General features: G+C 41.9%; 1 protein-coding gene across 2 annotated transcripts in view; it reads right to left on the bottom strand.

Moving 5' to 3' along the window:
- The window catches only part of SYTL5 (synaptotagmin like 5), a 101,302-nt gene that overhangs the window by 22,776 nt on the left and 53,658 nt on the right, over positions 1-24,868 (bottom strand). For both annotated transcript variants that reach the window (XM_029240911.1, XM_029240912.1), the window contains exons 5-9: positions 22,952-23,086; positions 9,369-9,510; positions 3,393-3,522; positions 1,664-1,770; positions 21-113 (exon numbers count right to left, since the gene is read on the bottom strand). In XM_029240911.1, the coding sequence (XP_029096744.1) occupies positions 21-113; positions 1,664-1,770; positions 3,393-3,522; positions 9,369-9,510; positions 22,952-23,086 (607 nt within the window). The remainder of the gene's footprint in view (positions 1-20; positions 114-1,663; positions 1,771-3,392; positions 3,523-9,368; positions 9,511-22,951; positions 23,087-24,868) is intronic.

The following is a 24,868-nucleotide window of genomic DNA, read 5'->3' as shown; positions in this document are numbered from 1 at the left end:
CATGCTAGAGAATTGCTTACGGCTGACAGGCCACTTGCTAGACTGTGGGTGTTTGCAGAAAACCAAGAGGACGCTAAGTCATCAATGCCTTCTTCTGTCTCTTCCAAGTAGTCCTAAGGAAGGATGGGAAAAAATATCAGTGGTTTGGTTTATTTCTTTCCTAGAAAGTCTTTTCACTTAAAAAACCACTTTCTTAAATACTTGAAAAATCAGATACAAATATCTAGAAATCACCCCATTCCTAGGTTTTTCTCTTTTGCCTTCCACTCTGATGGTACCTGAACTGCACCATCAGAGGATTGGGGTCTCCTTCCTAGGGATGCTTGCCTTATGGAAAGAATACGAAATTTGGAATCACACAGACCTCGGCGTTCGATTCCTACCTCCCTGCTCACTAAAATCATTCACTTTGAGCAATGTACTGAAAGTTATTTTTTAATTTAAAAAATTGGGGCACATTTGTGTGTGTGTATATATACCGTCAAAATGGGGAAATGTATCTTGAAAATCTCTCCAATAGAATAAACTATTTTAGATACTAGATTCTTGTCCAAAATCCCAGATTCTACTTTTCTTCCCCCATTGTTTTTTTCCTGGTTATTTAAGTAATACATTTTTATAGCAAAAAGTTTAAGCAATGTAGATAAATTTCAAGTAATATAAAAAACTTATATCTCCACTAACATTAATGATCAAACTTTAAAAATTTTTGATGGTATGGATAGGATACACACACACACACACATACACACACACAAATGGATTATATTATGCATACTTTTTTTTTTTTTTAAATCATGGACACCTTTCTTTTTTGCTTCTCCTCTCTTCCCTGGCACTCCTCTCACCCCCACATGTGAAACTAATATTTTGCATCCTGTTGGAATTACATTCTCTTTTATTTGATGCTCCATATAAGTGAGGTCACACGGTATTCGTCTTTCTGACTTATTTCACTTAGCATAACGCCCAAGAGGTTCATCCATGTTGTTGCGAATGGCAGGATTTTATTCTTTTTTGTAGCTGAATAGTATTCCACTGTATACACATACCACCACTTCTTTACTCATTCATCTATTTACTGATGGACACTTAGGTTGTTTCCATGTTTTGGCTATTGTAAATAATACTGCAATGAACATGGGGGTGCAGATATCTTTACAAGTTAGTGTTTTCATTTTCTTCAGATAAATACTCAGAGGTAGAATTTCTGGAGCATATGGTAGTTCAAAATTTTGCAAATTTTTTGAGGAACCTCCATACTGATTTCCATAGTGGCTGCACCAATTTACATTCCCACCAACAGTGCACAAGGATTCCCTTTCCTCCACATCCACACTAACACTTGTTATCGCCAATCTTACTTTTTTGAATTTTATCTTATTTATATTTTTTATATAGCAGGTTAATAGTTATCTATTTTATACATATTAGTGTATATATGTCAATCCCCATCTCCCAATTCATCCCACCACCACCCACCCGTTACCTTTGCTAAATCATTCTTTGGCTGTTTTTATACGTTAGTTGTGAAGACTAATAGGAAGAAATTATTGTATATCCTCACTTCACTCTCAACTCATCCTCACCTCAAAGTGGACAGGTTTGGAACAAGATTGTGCCCTTTCTTCATGATCATTAGACTCTTCCACACCCAACTTACCAAGTCTTTGTCTGAAGCCCCAGGGACAGACTTGCTTCTTAGGCTTACAGTATCCTCTAAGTCTTCTGTAAATGACCCACTCAAATCTAACTCAGATTGACTCCGGTCTGGAGGAAGGAAAAGGAAAGATGTGAATCATCTTGTTTTGTTAGAAGGGTTCACTTTTCATTGCGAATGTTTCATCGCTATTCCAATTCTTTCTCGGCATAGGGCATAGACAGTGTCATGAAAGCAACAGAGTCAGTAACTTCGTGCTGGTTATGCTAACGTACTTCCATTTTTTAACAGTATTTTGAAATTTCCTTGGACTGACTTACCAACACTGATGTGTTCATTTCTCCTTTGAGCATAGGAGGGCAAATGCTCTACTATAAAATACTAACGTTTTAAGCTGTTTAAGGCTTCTGCTTTGCTCATACACTTTGGAAAACTCTCACAGGATGGGCCCTTAAGCTTACCAAAAAAATAAAACATTAACCATTCTTTATTTAAATATTTAGAGAATCTACTGTGTTTTCATATTTGACACAAAATGCAATGAAATGATACAGCAAGTTCCTTTCACACAAAAAGGGAGTGGCTGTAGGGAAACTGAGAGGAAGTTCTATTTCTTTAGGCACCACAACATTCTTTCATGAGCAGAATTTCTTGCTTTTAAAAATATAAAGAACAATGCAAAACTCAGTAATGCCGTGGATAGCTTACCAAGACACAGTTTATTTCCATAAAACAGTTCTATGTCAAAGCACTGCTGAGATAGAAGAGTGGCTTATAAATGAGAAAGACTGAAGACAGCAAGAGAGCGATTAAGTTTGAAATGATAAATGACACAGAACTGCTTAGCACGGCACCTGACACAGAGGATGTACTCAAAACACAGGACCTACTGAGTAGAAGTAGTAGAAATGCACGCTATGAGGTTGGCTACTTTAAAATTTTTCATTTAACGGGTGAACCGATTTTCTAGTCCTGGACAAAATGCAACAATAAGCATGCACATTTAGACAACCCTTCAGGGCTACCTAGCTGGGAGAGGCTCTCCAACTCAGCACAGAGAATCCAGCCTTAGGCTTTAGGTAAATATCATCGAGTAAGTGGCAATTTCTTTCTGTTGAGGATTTTGTCATGATTTCAAATCTACACGTGGGACACAAACTTCCTAATTATGACATGTTTCCCTAAAGAGTTTCCTTATTCGTAGGTAATAAAATCGCAACATAAATAATCTCTGCTTCACAGGGCTGTTGTGATACTGAAGTGAAATGATACTTTTGAAGGTGTCATACAAATGAAAAGGGTTATTAATAATCCCTTAACGTTGCTTGCAAAGAACTCTTTATTTAAACCATGGAATAATGATTAATCTGTCGAGATACAGGGCACTTCTGACGCCCATATCAATGGAACTACCATTTTCTTGAACTCTGGGCATGTGTCTATCTTTTGTATCAAATGAGCCAGCGGTATTTCCTGCACTCCTCTACTGACATTTGGTATAGCTCGAACACTTGGCAGTGATGACTGTATACTGTATACTCCTGCCAAATCCAAGATTCATGGATTTTGCATGGAATGCAAGAGGCTTTTCAGCAGTTCTTATGGAGTGGGCCTCCCTCCATGGATGATTATTTTCTAAGGCATGAAACATCCATTTAATGCCACACAAGGGAGTCAACTCCACCCGATTTATTCATGTTTACAACACAGTAGTCATGTGGCAAATACCCACCTGAGGAGAGGGAGGCCGTGGACACTGCTATGGAAGGTGCGCCAGAAGTTTTTCGGTGATGACTCTTTGTGTGATCCTCAGAGGTGCTTTCAATGGCAGCCAAATCCATGGAATTTTCAAAACCGTGTTCCTTCTCACAAAGTAGAAATGGAAAAAAAACCCAAAACCCGTTATACTGACTGTAACTGACTTCCAAATCCTTCCATATAAATATATACCAGTATAGCCACATCTATGTCTATTACTCTTCAGGAGGAGCAAGCTGATATCTGGAGTCCATATAACTCTAAAACTTACTATCAATAATTACTCTCTAAAATATATACTAAGAGGTTTGCTAACTAGCACAAAAGATGTTTGAAATAATTATTCATTGACAAAATTAGTGAGTGTTCTAACATATGGTTAGCAGGAAAGTTGGTATTAATACAAGTACCTCCAAACTTAAATGAACCATGTATAAGAATCTGGCAAGCTTCATAGCCTCAGAGTAGTGCTCGGGGTTAGAACTCTGTTTGGTCCCACATTTGTCCTCACGTTCTCTCCTCAACCACCCCTTACTTCCAGCACCCCTCACTTAACAGAAGACCATGCCACCTTTCCCATCTAGTAGGCTGGGTTATCAGAACATGGTTGCTTACGTCATTATTGGAATGAAATTTCATGCAAGGCACTTACTAAAGTTCATAAAAGGATAAAGAATGGGGACTTCCCCAGCTTACAGGAGTAGGTGATTTATTTATTTTTTTTGGAACCTGCTTGCTAATACACGCTTGCACACGTGACAGAATTCAGACACTTACTTTCATTATAAAGGAAAATTCTGTCCCGACTTTGCCTGTGCCCATAGGGGCTTCACAACTGCATCATTACAAATTTGCTTGAGTTTTGAAAAACTAATTTTGGGCTTCCGAGAACTGGGCTGAGGTTAAGTTTCCATGAAAATGATACCACGGTGTGATAATGATCGAACCTAAGAGAGACTCTTTCGTTCCCCCTTCCGTAAACAATCAAAAAGAGCCTTCAAAAGTCCTACAGAAAGGCATTCCCTTCTTGTTGCCCTATCTTTACCCCATACCTTAGACACTGAGGAGATGTTAATGAACTCATTCGGGAAAGATGGAACTCTCACTTCCTTAGCATGCAAATCAATGCAGCTTCAATATAGACTGGTTTTGATCTTTGAGTATCCTCCAACACATACTACCTGTAGCAGGAGGAATCTGGCTCCTAACTTTTCTAGTTGCTACAGACCACTAAGGGTTTATCAAAAGACTGTGATGGAGGTCAAAAGGATAGGTCCGTTTTCAACACCTCTTCAAAAAGTTGGTCACACATGGATTTCTCCAATGAAGCGAGACCAACTTGCAATTACGTTGACAGCAAATTTTCAAACTGGCACCCTGCAGTATCATTAATATTGAGCACTAACAGGCCAATTAATATTGTACAGTGATGAACATGTAACACATACCCTGAAGATTCAGGATGTGAAGCCTAAAATTAATAAGTTACATCACAGCAGAGCACAGGTTAGAGACTTTCATGTTCTAAGAGTTTTCCATTTTAAAAATGTACTTCTCACACACTAAGGCAGACAAGAACACTGAAACAAAGAGATGCTGAGAAATGGGAGAAATTGAGAAGCTGTGACCTTGATCGTCATCTAATTCTACATAGGTCTTCCCTTCATCATGAAAGAGCAAACCTGTTTCATAAAGTACTGTGCTGTATTAAGTCTATTCAACAGAAAATATTTCTCTTTGTGTTTCTTTTTGTCTTAGAAAAGACCACCTAGATCAGCTAGAATGCAAAAGTGAGATCAATAAAGACACTGCCTATATATATGTATGTATACACGGTTGTAGGGAATTTCTGTTAGGGAAATCTAGGTGTTGCTTAATAAAGTATTCTTGTATTTGCAGCAACATGGATGCAACTAGAGATTATCATACTAAGTGAAGTCAGAAAGATAAATACCATATGATATCACTTATATATGAAATCTAAAATATGACACAAATGAACCTACCTATGAAACAGAAACAGACTTACAGACATAGAGAATAGACTTATAGTTGCCAAGGGGGAGGGGGTTGGGGGAGGGATGGACTAGGAGTTTGGGGTTAGCAGATGTAAGCTCTTACATATAGAATGGATAAACAACAAGGTCCTACTGTACAGCACAGAGAACTATAGTCAGTATCCTACAACAAAGCATAATGGCTATTCGGGGTCTTCTGTGTTTCCATACAAATTGTGAAATTTTTTGTTCTAGTTCTGTGAAAAATGCCATTGGTAGTTTGATAGGGATTGCACTGAATCTGTAGATTGCTTTGGGTAGTGTAGTCATTTTCACAATGTTGATTCTTCCAATCCAAGAACACGGTATATCCGTTTTTCTTTCTCAAGACAGCCAAAGCAATCTTGAGAAAGAAAAACGGAGCTGGAGGAATCAGACTCCATGACTTCAGACTATACTACAAAGCTACAGTCATCAAGACAGTATGGTACTGGCACAAAAACAGAAATATAGATCAACGGAACAGGAAAGAAAGCCCAGAGATAAACCCATGCACATATGGTCACCTTATTTTTGATAAAGGAGGCAAGAATATACAATGGAGAAAAGACAGCCTCTTCAATAAGTGGTGCTGGGAAAACTGGACAGCTACATGTAAAAGAATGAAATTAGAACACTTCCTAACACCATACACAAAAATAAACTCAAAATGGATTAAAGACCTAAATGTAAGGCCAGACACTATCAAACTCTTAGAGGAACACATAGGCAGAACACTCTATGACATAAATCACAGCAAGATCCTTTTTGACCCACCTCCTAGAGAAATGGAAATAAAAATAAACAAATGGGACCTAATGAAACTGAAAAGCTTTTGCACAGCAAAGGAAACCATAAACAAGACCAAAAGACAACACTCAGAATGGGAGAAAATATTTGCAAATGAAGCAACTGACAAAGGATTAATCTCCAAAATTTACAAGCAGCTCACGCAGCTCAGTATCAAAAAAACAAACAACGCAATCCAAAAATGGGCAGAAGACCTAAATAGACATTTCTCCAAAGAAGATATACAGATTGCCAACAAACACATGAAACAATGCTCAATATCACTAATCATTAGAGAAATGCAAATCAAAACTACAACGAGGTATCACTTCACACCAGTCAGAATGGCGATCATCAAAAAATCTAGAAACAATAAATGCTGGAGAGGGTGTGGAGAAAAGGGAACCCTCTCGCACTGTTGGTGGGAATGTAAATTGATATAGCCGCTATGGAGAACAGTATGGAGGTTCCTTAAAAAACTAAAAATAGAACTACCATATGACCCAGCAATCCCACTACTGGGCATATACCCTGAGAAAACCATAATTCAAAAAGAGTCATGTGCCACAATGTTCACTGTAGCTGTATTTACAATAGCCAGGACATGGAAGCAACCTGAGTGTCCATCAACAGATAAATGGGTGAAGAAGATGTGGCACATATATACAATGGGATATTACTCAGCCATAAAAAGAAACGAAATTGAGCTATTTGTAGTGAGGTGGATGGACCTAGAGTCTGTCATATAGAGCGAAGTAAGTCTGAAAGAGAAAAACAAATACCGTATGCTAACACATATATATGGAATCTAAAAAAAAAAAGATTCTGAAGAACGTAGGGGCAGGACAGGAATAAAGACGCAGATGTAGAGAATGGACTTGAGGACACGGGGAGGGGGGAGGGTAAGCTGGGATAAAGTGAGAGAGTGGCACGGGCATATATACACTACCAAATGTAAAATAGATAGCTAGTGGGAAGCAGCTACATGGCACAGGGAGATCAGCTCGGTGCTTTGTGACCACCTAGAGGGGTGGGATAGGGAGGGTGGGAGGAAGACACACGAGGGAGGAGATATGGGGATGTATTTATATGTATAGCTGATTCACTTTGTTATACACTAGAAACTAACACACATTGTAAAGCAATTATACTCCAATAAAGATGTTAAAAAAAACGTATAATGGGAAAGAATAAAAAAAAGTATATATGTATAACTAAATCACTGTGCTGTCCAGCAGAAATTAACACAATGTTGTAAATCAACCATACTTCAATAAAATAAAAAAATAAAGAAATATTCTTGTAAAGGCTGTTAGTTTTGAGGGTACTAGCACAGGACAAGGGTGATTCCCTCCCACCCCCATCCCGCCAATGACGGTACTTAGGAAGGTAAGCCTTGTTTTGAGAACGAACTTGACTAACTTACTAGTTACTGGACTGATAGTCTGCTACCCATGGGTACAGCTGTACCAGCTGTTCAATTTTTTTTAAATACTTCTGTATCAGTTGGTAAACAGAGCTACTCCCAGTCCATCTCCCCTTCCCTGTGCTCCTCTCCTCCTCAACCGTAGTTCTCCCCGCAATCCAGGATACTGCACGGCATGGAAGGGCCCCCAGGATGCTGTGCAACCTTGCGCCAGGGTCTGCTCTGATGGCTCACTATGCTAAATATTTTGAATACCATTCCTTGTTAGGTTGCCAAAGCAGTGAGTGCAATCACCAACTATGCGTGCACTTTTCTGGACAGTACTGCTTGCTGAGCTTACTATAAATATTGATAAAAGGTTAAATATGCCTCTTATCTTATCAGCAAATTTAGACTATAAGTATTTAAAGACACTTATTAATTATTATTCAGTCTGTCTGAATGCCTTTTGGCAATTCCTTAAAAGTATCTATAGAATCTGGATGCTCACAACCTCCATGTCTATCTCCCTGTTCCAAAGCTCAGTTTCTTGCCTGCAGTAATGCGATGGCCTCCTTCTTAACTGGCCTTCTGGCTTCCACTCTTATTTCCCTACAGCTGCTTCTCAGAAAAGCCCCCAGTTCCTGTATAAACAGAAGCCAGATGATCTCACTAGTCTGCTGAAAACCCTTCGACTGCCCCCGTCTTATCCAGAGTAAATGCCGAAGTGCATACGGTGGTCTCCGAGACCCTACCTGGCCCTACTACCCCTTTGAACTCATTTCCTAGTACTCCTCCCTTCGTTCACTCACAACAGCCACGCTGGCCTCCTTGTTCGTCTTTGAACACACCAGGTATGCTCTCACCTCAGGATCTTTGCACTGGCTGCTCCTCCAGGGGCATTAGAGATCTTTTAGACACTGGTGAAGTAAGGGCACTGACTATGCAAGATGGAGGTCAGCCATAAAGTGACTGGAACAACCTTCCTGTAATGTACTTGCTGAATATCAGTGCTGTCCCAGCATGGATGAAAACCTTGCCCCAGACTCCTGCATGGTTAATTCTTCCACTTCCTTCAAGTCTTTGCTTGACCAGGGCTTGACATAAAGTAGGTCATCATTAAATACTGGCTGAATCAAAGAATTGTAGTTTGTATATAAAGATTTCTTAAATACAGATATCAGCTATATATATGGAGTTTCCTGCTTAATCAAAAAATCTAGATATTCATTCATTTAAAAGAACAGCTTATACACACACACATACATACACGCACACACACTATGCGATTTAAGTCTCCATTATGTGTTTATTTTAATGGATGTATAGAAAAGAAAACGATAGAAATATTTCAAGAGTCTAGGTTTCCTAATTTTAATTGGTTTGGAAAATTTTTAGAACAGTCAAGATCTTGACAAGCAACGTGGAAGATCAAAATCAGAGACTGCTGAGCATTATTTATATTTTATTGAAACCACATAGCCGTCGATACCCCCATCAAACAAGTTCCACCTTTGAACCTGCTCTTTCCCTTTCCTTCTCACTTGAGGCCTCCTGCCAGGAGCTAAGGATGCAGGAGGTTCAGTCCTGATAAAGAAGCATCTATGTTAAACAAGATAAACAACATGGTCTCAGGTACAGAGAGCTGAAGCCCAGCCATGCCATGGTGGTGAGGCTTAGTCCCAGAAGCGGGAGTGTTCCTTCACATCCGTGTACTTACTCGACTGCTGACTGAGGTCACGCTGCGTGTGCTTGGCGCCGGTGACCTCTGAGTGACTGGGGTCACACCACTGCTCCGGATGCTCTTTGGAGTTCCAGGACCAGCTTCCTGCTCGTTGGAACCTGATGAACCAGTACTTCCCCTAAGTGTGAAAGAATATTCTGACTTTAAAATGGAAGCAGAGCAGCGACGAAAGACACAGTCAGGGAAAAGCTTCCAAGAAACCAATGGCAACACGCGAACACCTCCAGGGGCTCATGTGGTTCAACATCATTTGTCTGACTCCAGGGTCTTCGTAATTGAACTTACCTCTCCAGCCTTTTTTCTTCCCACTGCTCACCAGCACACTCCCAGCCAGCCCAGGTTCCCTACAATTTTTTCAGCTTACCATGCTCGTGCTCATGCTTCCACTTCTAAGGCTTTTGCTCACGTTCTCCCCACCTGATACGCCCTATTTGCCATTCTCTGTTTATCCAAATCTTCCCCATCCTTCAAGGGCCAAATGAAGTCCAGCCTCCCCAGTCATGCCTTCCCTGTCTATCACAGGCCTTGTCAACCTCTGCTCTACTCAATTTCTGGTAATTTACAGTCTTTGCCAAACCATGTAGAAGTTGCCTACACAATGTCTTGTTTGGTCTTTAACAGATACGTGGGCGTTGGCACCTCTTTCAACTGTGACCTCCTTGGGGACAGAGTTGATGACATATTTACCATGATATCTCTAGCAGTTTCACAATATCTTGGTGCAAAGGAAGCACTCGGTACCTATGTAATCAAAGATTGGCGATTATATTTTCTCAGTGTTGTTTTCAGTGACTGACTCATGGCGCACATTTAATGAATGTAGGATAAAAATAATGACATTTTGTAAATGGGTTTGATTCACTTTCATGTTTGCTAAATCTGATTCAATGCCATTCAATAATGATTAATGAAGAAACAGTTCCTGCCTGGAGGTGATCACAATTGTCTTATTAAATGGAGCTTCGTAAGTAAGTAAGTTTTGACAAATTAGTTTAAGAGAAGTGTTTGTTCTTCTTTTATTCTGTTCTCAGTGAGTACAAAATATGCTAAATGGGAAAATATAAGCCCTTATGAATTTCACTCTTTCAGTTACTATTTTAATAAGTTATAAGTGCACCTATAATAATAAACATCTTGTTAAAGCACAATAGTGATTAGAGCTCACAGTTGAGCCAATAAGAGGAGAGACTTATAGGAATAAAGGAAGGGGGCTTCTTAAAAAGAATGATGGCGCACGGGTCATTACTAGAAGATAAATCTGGCAGAAGAAAGAATCAGCAATGACCAGTGGAGCTGTCAACCACAGCTTGTAAGTTTTTTCAAGGCTCTGCACCAGAGAAGCTACCAAAACCAAAAATGCCCTAATTGATACGAGCAGCCACCAACACTCTCGATAATTATGCAAATAGCAGCTGCATTTACTGAGTATTTTCTAGGTGGTTGACACTCTCCATTCCGCAACATCCATGTTTAAAAAAAAAAAAGGTATTAACATCCCTATTTTGAAGATAAAGAAACTGAGTCTTGGAGAGGTTAAGCAATTACTCCACACATGCATGCGTCTGTGTGTGCATACACGGCAGAGTTAGTACATGACAAAGTCAGGATAAAAACAGAATTGTCTGCTTATCCAAAGCCTACACTCATGCTCATGCTAGTTTCTCACATTGCTCATTCATCATTTCACCAAGATCAAATTGTCACAACCAGGCAGGTTCTACATGGATAGAACGTAGAAGAAGGATGCTATCAAGAAGAAGATAACGAAAGGATCAGAGACCTGAGAGTTCGTTTCTTACAATTCGATTAAGAGAGCTAGGAAAATTTTCTGGGTAGGAGTCCTTCGATACTACACAGAAACAGAGCCTGCTGCTTCTTTCTAGAAGCAGTACTTTGAGTAAATTATAGTACTATGGACTCTGCTCAGGAGGGGTCTATGACTGTGTCTTTTGAGTCTAACAACAAGAAAATAAAATTTTGTGATTAAGTACATTGATACAATTTGAAATTCTCAGTTCCTTGGTGATTTACCTGAGTCCTCCTATCTCGGGTGCTACAGTTCTACATTTGACAACAGTTAAATATATTCATACCTTTCCCAAGTGATGCTACTTATTCTCAGAAGTCCAACTTAGAAGGGTCTTAGAGACCTACCCAGTGATCCTGCCCTGTGTTCATAGGTTCTCTACTCTTACAATACAACCACAAAAATCTCTCTCCCTCCTGTTTTAGGTAAAATCTCCTTAAAAAATAAAGGCTAGGACTGAATCTTGCAGAAAGGAGCCCAGACGTTATGATCCAAGGGGATTTATGTGCGTATTTCTGCTTGTGTCTGTGCTGAAGGTCCTCTCAGACCCAGGTAGTTTTGGAGAAGTCCCCATCATGGATTAGCCTTGCTAGGACCCATTGGGTGCCAACTCTTTTAGACATTATGTAAAATCTGACATAAAATACATGAATCTTCACCTCTTAAATAGAAAGAGGATAAAAGCTTCCGCAAGCCTAAATTAGAGAAATTTAAAGTTCAATTAAGAAAGAGCTATTTCTGAGAAAAGGGAACACTCTTGCACTGCTGGTGGGAATGTGAATTGGTTCAGCCACTATGGAGAACAGTATGGAGGTTCCTTAAAAAACTAAAAATAGAACTACCATATGACCCAGCAATCCCACTACTGGGCATATACCCTGAGAAAACCAAAATTCAAAAAGAGTCATGTACCAAAATGTTCATTGCAGCTCTATTTACAATAGCCCGGAGATGGAAACAACCTAAGCGCCCATCATCGGATGAATGGATAAAGAAGATGTGGCACATATATACAATGGAATATTACTCAGCCTTAAAAAGAAACGAAATTGAGTTATTTGTAATGAGATGGATAGACCTAGAGTCTGTCATACAGAGTGAAGTAAGTCAGAAAGAAAAAGACAAATACCGTATGCTAACACATATATATGGAATTTAAGAAAAAAAAAGGATGTCATGAAGAACCTAGGGGTGGGACGGGAATAGAGACGCAGACCTACTGGAGAACGGACTTGAGGATATGGGGAGGGGGAAGGGTGAGCTTTGACAGGGCGAGAGAGAGTCATGGACATACACACACTAACAAACGTAGTAAGGTAGATAGCTAGTGGGAAGCAGCCGCGTGGCACAGGAATATTAGCTCGGTGCTTTGTGACAGCCTGGAGGGGTGGGATAGGGAGAGTGGGAGGGAGGGAGACGCAAGAGGGAGGACATATGGGAACATATGTATATATATAACTGATTCACTTTGTTATAGAGCAGAAACTAACACACCATTGTAAAGCAATTGTACCCCAATAAAGATGTTAAAAAAAAAAAAAAAAAGAAAGAGCTATTTCTGATCCCGATATCTTGTTACTGATATTTAAATTAGAAGTATTAGAAATCAGTGCTACCAAACCTTGAAGCTGAACTCGGCTTATGGGGAAACCGACAAGAAAAAGATACATCTATCTCGTTCTAATAGGGCCCGAAGTATGGGGAATATGACACTGTCTGGGGAGCTTGGAAATTCTGAGTTACTTGAAAGACACATTCCCTAGGGTAAAAAAAGAGTGTCATTTACTTTAGCTTATGAGATGCTTTTTAAAAGCCTTCTGTTTTGTTATCTCTAATTTCATGCTGGCCCAAAACCTTGAAAATGGCTTCCTAGATATATCCATTTCTAGATAAAGAATCCAAGGATAGGGGACAGAGACTCTAATTTAACGAGTCGCCTTTCTGGTTTACAGAGAAGTCTCCCAGGAGTTGGAGCCCGGAAAGAATTTCCCAGGATTCAACCTTCCCAGAGCAGGCTGACAAGGTTGAGCCTGTGCCTGCCTGGGTAAATGAATGCTCCCCTAAAGACCAGCCGAAGGCAGCATTAACCTGAGAGATAAGACACTCGCTGGGACAACGAGGCTAGGGCGTAACATGACACAGAGGTGGCATGACATTCGTTCTGCAGTTTACGCGCTGTCCTAACTTCTTTTGGTTATTTCAGATCTGAAATAAGTATGGAAGGGACAGGCAAGGGAGGTTGTACTTAGAAAGTGACGCGCGCCTGTTAAATGGGAAAGAGGTGTTAAAAAGGAGAAACAAAAGGGAAAAAAGCTGTACGTGGCTCAAACCTTCCAGTTTTTGGTGATCCCCAAATGCAATGTCTTTGTCAACACCGTCTTATGTGAGCTGGGTGGCCCTCACCCTTGGTTGCACATCAGAAACACCCGGGGAGGTTTTAAACATCCCCATGCCCAGGCCACACCCAAGACTAACCACATCAGAGCCTCTGGGCACGGGATCTAGGCATCCATGTGTTTTACCACGGCTCCCGCATCCCCTACCACCAGCCAAAGCTGACAAACACTGGCCCAAACTGTGGATGAGTTTAAATTCATTGATCTCAGGCATCTCTCCAACCGCCTTGTCGTTTCCTCTCCTAGCACGACTTTCTTTATTCAGCACGGTGCTCGCATCAAGAGAGCGGAGCTGTCCTCACAGCTTAGATTGTGAGGAATGGAAGGACGCTTTCTGTGTCGGTGAGTGAATGTATGGCACCAGGGGTCAGCAAACTATGGCCCCTGTATCGAATTGGCCCACCACCTGTTCTTGTAGATCCCACGACCTAAGAGTGGTTTTACATTTTCAAGTGGTTGGGGGAAAAAAAAAAACCCAAAACTCAAAAGAAGAATATTTTGTGATGTGAAAATTATGTGAAGCTCACGTTTCAGTGCCCATAAATAAACTTTTATTGTAGTGCAGGCATGCACATTCACTTTTTGTTTTGTGTTCAGCTGCTTTCACGCGCCTGCCAACTACAAATTGGCGCTTGCCATCTGCCTCTACAAGGATGACGTCACTAACCACTGCAGCCGCTGATCTCCAACACCCCCTGAAAGGAATTCAAGGTGGAGATCAGGAATGAGGCCCTCTGTGCTCTGGGAAAAACTGGCAGAACAGCTCTTCAGAGAGTTAGATATTCTCAGGAGAAGATTTGATGAGCCCAATTCTTGCATCTCTTTGTATCTAGGAAAGCACTAGAATCCTTCATGGGGACGTCTGCTCCTCGTGACTAGCAGCCAGCCTCTGCCAACATGTGTGCTTCACTGCACGTCCCCCTTCCCTAAAGTCACATAGTACACTGACCTTCCGCCTGCCTCTCTGGAGCACTTCCTCAGAGCTCTCTGAAATGCCGTCTCCAAGACGACAGACCTCATTTTGCCCCCAGTAAAACTTAACTCACAACTCTCAGGTTGTGCACTTTTTTCCAGTCGACACTACAACAGCACAGTGAGTAGCTCAGACAGAGACCATCTGGCTCACAAAGCCAAAAATATTAACTATCTTTACCTTTACAGAAAAGTTTGTCGGCCCCTGTGTGTGTGTGTGTGTGTGTGTGCCTGACTACACAGGCACACACACACACAGGTATGTGTGTCTCCATTTAAAAACCAAACTCTTTGGAGAGGTCAACACACCCCAAAGGAATGAATTTCTGGTACTGGGTGTGTTTGTGTCTGTGTGTGTGTGTGTGTGTTATACTTAGGCACAAATGAACCATCCTAAGAGCTCTTGAACTCTGAATTAGAGAAGCAGATAAAAATGGAAGAAGTGGAAATTCATTAAGCAGTTCCTCTGAAGCCACTAGCTTTCTGTGGCTGAATTACACATATTTTCCTTCCTTTTCCTTTTTGGAGAAAGGACAAATATAATACAATGTGGTAGGTGCTCAGTGAAATCTTGTTCGATGAATCTTAGTGTTAAGTGTATAAAGAGGCTTTATCATTTGATTTACTAAAACAAAAGCTGATTTGTTTGATGGTTTGTAAATGTTTACGGTTTCCTCAATGAATCTGTTTCCTTTAAAAAGACTCTCTAAAATGGAGCAGACAGTCATCATGAGGGAAGGACTCTGGGCATGAGGGAAAAGAAAATTAAGAACAGGTAGAACTCTGTCTGATAATATTTTGGTCGTTTACAATCACAACAAAATTCTGTTCCCATGCCTAGTTTCTAAAGAATGGCTGGGGCTTCCCTGGTGGCGCAGTGGTTGAGAGTCCGCCTGCCGATGCAGGGGACACGGGTTCGTGCCCTGGTCCGGGAAGATGCCACATGCCGCGGAGCGGCTGGGCCCGTGAGCCATGGCCGCTGAGCCTGCGCGTCCGGAGCCTGTGCTCCGCAACGGGAGAGGCCACAACGGTGAGAGACCCGCGTACCGCAAAAAAATAAAAACAAAAACAAAAACAAAAACAAAAAACAATAAAGAATGGCTGGTAGCCACTTGGATGAGAGGCCAGCAGCCATGCAAAATCTTGGGTGGACGAGAAGTCAGAGCAAGAAAACCAAGTGCCCTCCCCCGCTAGACAGCAAGGAAAGCAAGTGTTTAGCTGAACTTAGCTTTCAGCAACTAAATGGAACAAGCACTTACTCTGTACTTAGTAGTTCGGATTTGCTGAACTCTTGTTCTACCTGTAATGCTATGTTGTTTATAAGAAAAAAGTTACCAAGGAATCCAAAGCCATCCATATCCTGGTCCAATGAAGCTCTCCATCTCATCTCTTGTAAACCACATTTCAATTTTACACTCTAAAAACCCTGAACTGTTTGTTTCCTAGCACATGCAAAATTGCTTTATGCCTCTTTTCCTTTGCACTTTCTAGTTCCTCTATCTAGAATGTTCTTCTTACCTCTCTTCACCTGGCCAAGTCCTCCTCACTCCTTCAAACTGCTTGGGGACCATCTCCATGAAGCTTCCCTGAATCCTCTGGAAGGTTAAATGCCTATCTCTGGTTTTCCCATAGCACAGAGATATCTTTTTAGCATGATACCATACTGTCTTGAAATTATTTGTTTAGTCATCCCAACCTTCCCTGCCAAATTGGACGTTCACGAACGGGTGGAAAAGTAGCATTAGCTAAGATCTTCCACATTTACCACTTGGCATATAGTACTAGGCTAATAATGTTGGCAGAGCTTTGTGTTGAATTCATTTGTATAAATAAAATGCATAGGCGGGAAACAAGTGGAGAAATGACAAGATAACAAGGAGGCGGCTTCCGGCTTACAATCATCTGGCCACAAGGATGAGCAAGTCAAAAACCCAGTTTAGTTCAACCTAAGTATAGTGTCAAGGGTCTGGCTGAACTCCCGATCTCCATACTGCCTCACATTATTGATGTTATAATAAGGAACGTCTCGGGCTTCCCTGGTGGCGCAGGGGTTGAGAGTCCGCCTGCCGATGCAGGGGACACGGGTTCGTGCCCCGGTCCGGGAAGATGCCACATGCCGCGGAGCGGCTGGGCCCGTGAGCCATGGCCGCTGAGCCTGCGCGTCCGGAGCCTGTGCTCCGCAATGGGAGAGGCCATGACAGTGAGAGGCCCGCGTACCGAAAAAACAAAACAAAACAAAAAAAAACGCAGAACAAGGTCATCATTAATAATTAGAAGTTTCCTATCAGTCCTCTTTCTTCTTTAAATCATATTTCCAGTCCACTTCCCCAAAGAATTGTATCCTAATGTAATACATATTTATGCTATAAAGTCTTTTATTAATCATTCTGTCATACTTCTATATGACAAATACACCCATGTGGTTTTAAATTCAATTTTTAAAACAATTTTCTGTGACTATAAGGTTGTATTTTTAAAAATCCTTTAGATTGAGTTATAGCTACAATCATTAATAATAAAGATACCTAGTAATAACCAAATTGCTTAAATATATGTAACTTTTGGTAAATAATTATTAAACATACCCAGTAGATTTTTGGAAATGAATCTATGAATGAGATGGCTGAGTAAGTGTATGATGGTACCTTGATTAAAGGAGGATTTCAGTCATTAATATGTTGAATTCTGTTTCGATTTGGCATAAATGTGTCTTAGAAGAAAACAGAGGCAAAACACTCTATGACATAAATCACAGCAAGATCTTTTTTGACCCACCTCCTAGAGAAATGGAAAGAAAAACAAAAATAAACAAATGGGACCTAATGAAACTTCAAAGCTTTTGCACAGCAAAGGAAGCCATAAACAAGACCAAAAGACAACCCTCAGAATGGGAGCAAATATTTGCAAATGAAGCAACTGACAAAGGATTCATCTCCAAAATTTACAAGGAGCTCATGCAGCTCAATAACAAAAAAACAACCCAATCCAAAAATGGGCAGAAGACCTAAATAGACATTTCTCCAAAGAAGGTATACAGACTGCCAACAAACACATGAAAGAATGCTCAACATCACTAATCATTAGAGAAATGCAAATCAAAACTACAATGAGGTATCACCTCACACCAGTCAGAATGGCCATCATCAAAAAATCTAGAAACAATAAATGCTGGAGAGGGTGTGGAGAAAAGGGAACACTCTTGCACTGCTGTTGAGAATGTGAATTGGTACAGCCACTATGGAGAACAGTATGGAGGTTCCTTAAAAAACTACAAATAGAACTACCATATGACCCAGCAATCCCACTACTGGGCATGTACCCTGAGAAAACCATAATTCAAAAAGAGTCATGTACCAAAACGTTCACTGCAGCTCTATTTACAATAGCCCGGAGATGAAAACCACCTAAGTGTCCATCATCGGATGAATGGATAAAGAAGATGTGGCACATATGTACAATGGAATATTACTCAGCCATAAAAAGAAACAAAATTGAGTTATTTGTAGTGAGGTGGATGGATCTAGAGTCTGTCATACAGAGTGAAGTAAGTCAGAAAGAGAAAGACAAATACCGTATGCTAACACATATATGTGGAATCTAAGGAAAAAAAATGTCATGAAGGACCTAGGGGTAAGACAGGAATAAAGACACAAACCTACTAGAGAATGGACCTGAGGACACGGGGAGGGGGAAGGGTAAGCTGGGGCGAAGTGAGAGAGTGGCATGGACATATATACACTACCAAACGTAAGGTAGATAGCTAGTGGGAAGCAGCCACATAGCACAGGGAGATCAGCTCGGTGCTTTGTGACCACCTAGAGGGGTGGGATAGGGAGGGTGGGAGGGAGGGAGACACAAGAGTGAAGAGATATGGGAACATATGTACATGTATAACTGATTCACTTTGTTATAAAGCAGAAATTAACACACCATTGTAAAGCAATTATACTCCAATGAAGATGTAAAAAAAAAAAAAAAGAACTGGAGAAAACTGGAATGTGCTTGGGCAGGGGGTGCTGGGGGGTATATGAGAAATTGGTTGGTTATCAGAAGGTACAGGTTCCCATGGTTAAATGCTTGCCATAACCCCCAATGTCATGATAGAAATGCTGCTGAGAAGCACAGCAGCATCCTTTATCCATTTGTTACTGAACAGAATAAAATTTCACTTCCAAGTTCCACTTTTCCTTTCTGTCTTTTAGGGGACACTACTGATGTCGCACCCAGACCCCCTCAGATCCATTGTACCAGGCTCCACACACGCATCCCTAGCTTCTGCGTGCTTTTCTGCTAATGGCTTGCACCTATGACCTTCAGAGATTTGCCTTTAGCACTGGAGGCCAAGACATGCCTTAAGGTGTGCCTCGCCTGACCCTCAGTTAAATCTGAATTTCAGATAAACAATCAAGAAGTTTTTAGTATAAAAATATACTACTATTTACATAGTATATGAAAATAAGATTTCATGAAACATGCTTTTTAAAAAGTCCTGTATCTGGAACTAAAACTTACCTGGGCATCCTGTGTCATTATTTGCTAAATATGGAAACCCTGTCTAAGGGAACCTACAGACAATGACTGATTGGGACAGAAGTGCAATGGTTCAGCTGCTCAAAATGGAAAAACCTGGGGACACTTTATGTTCCAGAATCCCTTGCAGGATCAGGCTGAGTTCTCAAACTCAGACCTCACCTGAGATAGCACATTGCTTATCTTCCTCCGTTTCTTTATTCTGTCTTTCTTATTCCCTTACTCGTTCCTCCTGGAATCATTTCAATTAACAAATTCCTCACTTAGGAATCCTTGCCTGAGGGTTCGTTTCTAGGAGAGTAAGATTTAAGATAGGTATCTCGCCAATCACACAACAAGTCATCAAAGTGAAAGGAATTAGGAATCACTGCCCTGAAGAGCATTCTGTTTATTAATCATATTTCACATTTACATTCTTTTAAAAAAATCTCATCTGTCTCATGTGTCAAGTCCCTAGCAACCAGTGAAGAGCCATTCGCCATGTTCCTCTGAGAGGCTGCTGAGGCCTGACTAAGCCATTCACACATTTCCCTGCTTTGAAACTACTGAAAAGAAATAAACTCTAACCAGGCATCTACTAAAACATCATTTCTACTCTGATATGTTATGAGTTTTAAAAAAGGATGCCCAAGCCCAACTGCTTCAGGGAAAGAGCAACAAACTATGAAGAAACACGCACTGAGGAAGAGAAAGGGGAATTCATTGCTAAGCTAGGTCAGGTAATAGACCAAAGAGACCACAATCTTGCAGTTCTCTTTTGGGAAACGTGTTGTTCCATATTAAAAAGGATTTATAGGGAGGCTGCAATTCTGCTTGCAGAACCTAAGGAGAAAAGAGTCTGCCAGCTTTACCACTTGGCTTTGCAGAATTATTGCAGCTCCAAGCAAACAAAAAGAAGCTAACATCTTTACGTGATGGGACTGAAGAAAAGATGGGCCACCTCCTGCCCCAACTTTTCTAAGGAATAATTTGGGGATAAGGTAATGCATCTTGCTATGGCAGTCCATTAATGAGTCATCACTGTGATAAATACATGTTCTAGGAAAAGGACATGTTGTTCTACTGATGTCCCAAACATCCTCAGTCTCTTCCTTCATGCGGAAACATTGTTCTTGGCATGCTTCAGCCAAAGCACGCTGACTGCTATATTCTGTCTATAAACCATCTCGGGTATTTACAATTTAAAATAGAAAATCTACTTAGGGACGACCTTCCAGTTTACAACAAGAAAACCCCTGGGTCAATACACCAGTCTTTGGTGAAACAAGTCCGTATGGCTTTATAGCTTTAACTGCATGGGTCCGTTTATACACGGACTTTTCTCCCACAGTAAATACTATAGTACTACACGATACACAGTTGGGTGAAGCCTTGGATACAGAGGAACCGTGGATAGAGAGGGCTGACTGTCAAGTTATACTCGGATTTTTGACTGGGCAGTGTGTGTGTTGGGGGGTGGTCGGCCCCCTAACCCCTGTGTTATTCCAGAGTCAAATGTATTTATACCCAGCAGTAGTTAAGACTCGAGGAATAAACCTAGGCAGGTAGATTCTGAAAGAACGGGGTAAGCAGTGTGATACTGGACAGCATGCCCCTTACTCTTGTTGAGTAACTGTAAGACAAATTAATTTAAAATGCAATAATTTAATGTTTGTTGGGCCAGGAGACTTTAAGTGTTTTTAACGGGGGACTCCATCTTTCCTCGTTAGGTATATATATTTTCCCTTTTAAATGCCAGCCTGAAATATGAACCAAGAGGGCTCCTCCACCGAGTCCCCACGAGGCTGAACAAAAATAGCAACACTGGGCTTCCCTGGTGGCGCAGTGGTTGAGAGTCCGCCTGCCAATGCAGGGGACACGGGTTCGTGCCCCGGTCTGGGAGGATCCCACATGCTGCGGAGCGGCTGGGCCCGTGAGCCATGGCCGCTGAGCCTGCACGTCCGGAGCCTGTGCTCCGCAACGGGAGAGGCCACAACAGTGAGAGACCCGCGTACCACACACACACAAAAAAAATAGCAACACTAAGCGAGATGCTTATCATCTCTAAATAATCTTGATCACTGTCTGAGAGTCAGGAATTCAGCAATCAAAACCCAAAATGAGCTTTTTTCTTTATATAAAGTTTTCGTGGGACACGACAGGGGGCTACTCCAAGGGAAGTCAAAGGAAATGACTTCAAGGACAAATGCAACCAGGGTTTAAGGTATTTTTTTGATCATAAAGGAAATAAATCTACATTCTTAAAAATTTGGAAAAGAGTGAATACAGTGACAATCTTTTTTTTTTTTTTTTTTTTTTTTTGCGGTACGCGGGCCTCTCACTGCTGTGGCCTCTCCCCCTGCGGAGCACAGGCTCCGGACGCGCAGGCTCCGGACGCGCAGGCTCAGCGGCCATGGCCCAATGGCCCAGCCGCTCCGCGGCACGTGGGCTCCTCCCAGACCGGGGCACGAACCCGCGTCCCCCACATCGGCAGGCGGACTCGCAAACACTGCGCCACCAGGGAAGCCCCAGTGATAATCTTTTGATAGTGGATGAGAAGTGATTTATTTTATGCTTATTTTTTTCTGTGCAGTTTTACATAAAGTGACACTGGGTTAGAGGAATGCTACAGGGCAGGGGTCCGGTAGCGGTCCGCAGCCTGTTAGGAACCAGGCCACACAGCAGGGGGTGAGCAGCCGGCAAGCGATTGAAGCTTCATCTGCTGTTCCCCATCGCTTGCGTTACTGTCGGAACCCCCGGGGAAAAACTGTCTTCCACAAAACAGGCACCTGGTGCCAAAAAGGCTGGGGACCGCTGCTGTAGGGAAAAAGGTATCAGTATGAGAGTACCTGTGCTCTTAATGAAACATGAGGGTAGATCTTTCTTCTCATCGTTGCCTTTGATAATACACCGGTCGTGAAAATAAGCCTTGACTTATGCCCCAACAGGATAAAGAACATCAAGCCTGATATGAAATGACTACGCTCTTAGCTATCCTTTCTCTCTTTACTTTTCTTGACAAGGTGATAGCTCTATGCATAGGAGATTTGAGGAGCTGGCCCACTGACAACAAGTTAGAGGTGGTGGAACTAGAAAGAAGTGGAATTTATGGAAATTCTCTGAGGCAATTCAAATGAAATTATTTTTAATTTTTTGAAAGCTGCAGGGGACTTCCCTGGTGGCACAGTGGTTAAGAATCCACCTGCCAATGCGGAGGACAGGGGTTCGAGCCGTGGTCTGGGAAGATCCCACATGCTGCAGAGCAACTAAGCCCGTGTGCCACAACTAATGAGCCTCCGCTCTACAGCCCACGAGCCACAACTACTGAGCCCGCGAGCCACAACTACTGAAGCCCGCGTGCCTAGAGCCTGTGCTCCGCAACAAGAGAAGCCACTGCAATGAGAAGCCCGCGCACCACAACGAAGAATAGCCCCTGCTCGCCACAACTAGAGAAAGCCCACGCGCAGCATCAAAGACCCAACACAGCCATAAATAAATAAATAAATTTATATTTTAAAAAAAGCTGCAAGGAATGTATGACACTTAGAGGTTTCTTTTTCAGAAGCTTAAACAGAAAAATATCAAGAAATCAATGAAAATAATTTATTTTCCTGGATCTCTCCATCTGAACTGCAGCCCTGAGTCCCAAAACATCAAGTCTCAGCCGTGCAGGTAACACAGATGATTTCAATAGCTGTAATCCCAGAAGTGTAAGTGCTTTCCATTTCAACTAAAATGCATCCTCCTGGCTTTTCACATTATGCGTTAGATCTCCGAGAGGCAATACTTTACAGGTGTCCAGAAGCACTGTTTGGATGGAAATTCATCAACCTTATCCTCAGGCTATCCCATTGGCCAATCTGTATGTGTCTTACCTGTCTGAACCAGGGGCTGACTTCAAACTCCGAAAATTTTGGCTGTCTAAGTCCAAGCTGTAGCTCCGCCCACTTTCAGTTTTTGAAGTTACAATTTCTCCTCTGGTTGCTGATCTGAACTTGCTAAGAAGAAATCTGAAATTATACACACACATATATATATATTTAAAAGCAAGACAAGAAAGCATTTAAACATATCATTTCAAAAATACCATTTCTTGGGCTTCCCTGGTGGCTCAGTGGTTGAGAGTCCGCCTGCCGATGCGGGGGACACGGGTTCGTGCCCCGGTCCGGGAAGATCCCACATGCCGCGGAGTGGCTGGGCCCGTGAGCCATGGCCGCTGAGCCTGCGCGTCCGGAGCCTGTGCTCCGCAACGGGAGAGGCCACGACAGTGAGAGGCCTGCGTACCGCAAAAAACAAAAACAAAAACAAAAAAAACCCCAAAACAAACAAACAAAACCCATTTCTTGTACTTTCAACAGTAAATAATTCTTCTTTCAAGCAGACTTGGGGCTGAGAAATTCTGGACAGGCCCCAGGGCTTCTGCAGTAGAGTGTCAAAGGTTCTGGTAGGCTCCCAAGGCTGTACCAGTTGCTGGTAAGCCAGGCCTCTGTCCCTCCTAAGAAGACCACTGACTCTGGGGACTCGCCACTGTCACCTGAGAATGGAGAAGCAACGCCTGGGCAGAGCCTGTTTATAGGATACTGAGAAAAGGGAGCTTGAACTCACCTTGCTCAGAGAGGAGAGCTAGGGTGATCCTCTGAGACCAACTGAGGTAGCAACTTATTAGACTGCAGCTCCCTGAGAGCAGCAACTCTGTTCTTCTTGTTCCCTGCTAGGTCCCCTGAGTTTAGAGAGATGCCTGGCACGTACTAGAACCCAGACAATTCTTGTGGAATAAGTGACGGCACCCATGTCCCTGGGGTAATAAGTCTGAACAATGGAATGGCTCATACCAGATGAAATTTGATCGCATGCCCATTGCACTAAATTACTAGGAACTTAAAAAGAGCTTTTCAGAAACCAAGATTCAAGTCACAATCCAGGCTACCAAAGGCCTCAAACATGGGTCTTTCCAAATGCACTTGGATTAAAAAACCAAAGCTATATTCTTTTTGTGATGGTATCTGGAGAGACTAGTTCATTTACTTTACAGGCTCCAGTTTTCTCAGGGGGAAAAAGTATTCCAGAGGTACTGGGACAATCTTAATAGAATCTGCCAAGTTGTTTCTGTTTCAAAGACCACTAGAAGAATGTCTTGTCAAAGTCTCAGAAGCTTCAATCTAACTGGAAAATTACATTTTTGGTGAGAATAGCAGTTAATATAATGTCCATTTATGCTGCTCTGAGAACCACCTTGTGCATGTCCTTACCCCTGCAGTGCTGCTTATGGTGTCTCCTCCACCTGGAATCACTGTTCCTCCTGTTATCCTGGCCCCATCCATCTTTCAAAGTCCTCATCAAGTCCCACTTAGAATTTCATGTCTTTCCCAATGGCCCCTGTGCCCTCCCGACATCAATGATCTAAGCCACTTATTTAATATTTAATTAATTATTGGGACTTCCCTGGTAGCCCAGTGGTTAAGAATCTGCCTTCCAATGCAGGGGACGTGGGTTCGATCCCTGGTTAGGGAACTAAGATACCACATGCTGTGGGGCAACTAAGCCAGCATGCTGCAACTACTGAACATGTGAGCCACAACTAGAGAGCTCGTGTGCCACAACTACAGAGCCCACGCACGCTGGAGCCCATATGCCACCACTAGAGAGACGCCCGGAAGAGCCCGCATGCCGCAACTAAGACCCAGACCCAATGCAGCCAAAAAATAAATAAATAAATTTAAAATTTAAATTATTTATTTCCATATTCTATCTCTTGTAGTTAACTCCTTGTCTTGTTGTTTTAGACAGGCTTT

The sequence above is a fragment of the Monodon monoceros genome, unplaced genomic scaffold (genome assembly GCF_005190385.1).
Source record: "Monodon monoceros isolate NGI ecotype Baffin Bay Population unplaced genomic scaffold, NGI_Narwhal_1 Super_Scaffold_22, whole genome shotgun sequence".
NCBI lineage: Eukaryota > Metazoa > Chordata > Mammalia > Artiodactyla > Monodontidae > Monodon > Monodon monoceros.
The sequence above is the reverse complement of the archived record's forward strand: the minus strand, read 5'-3'. Positions and strand labels throughout refer to the sequence as shown.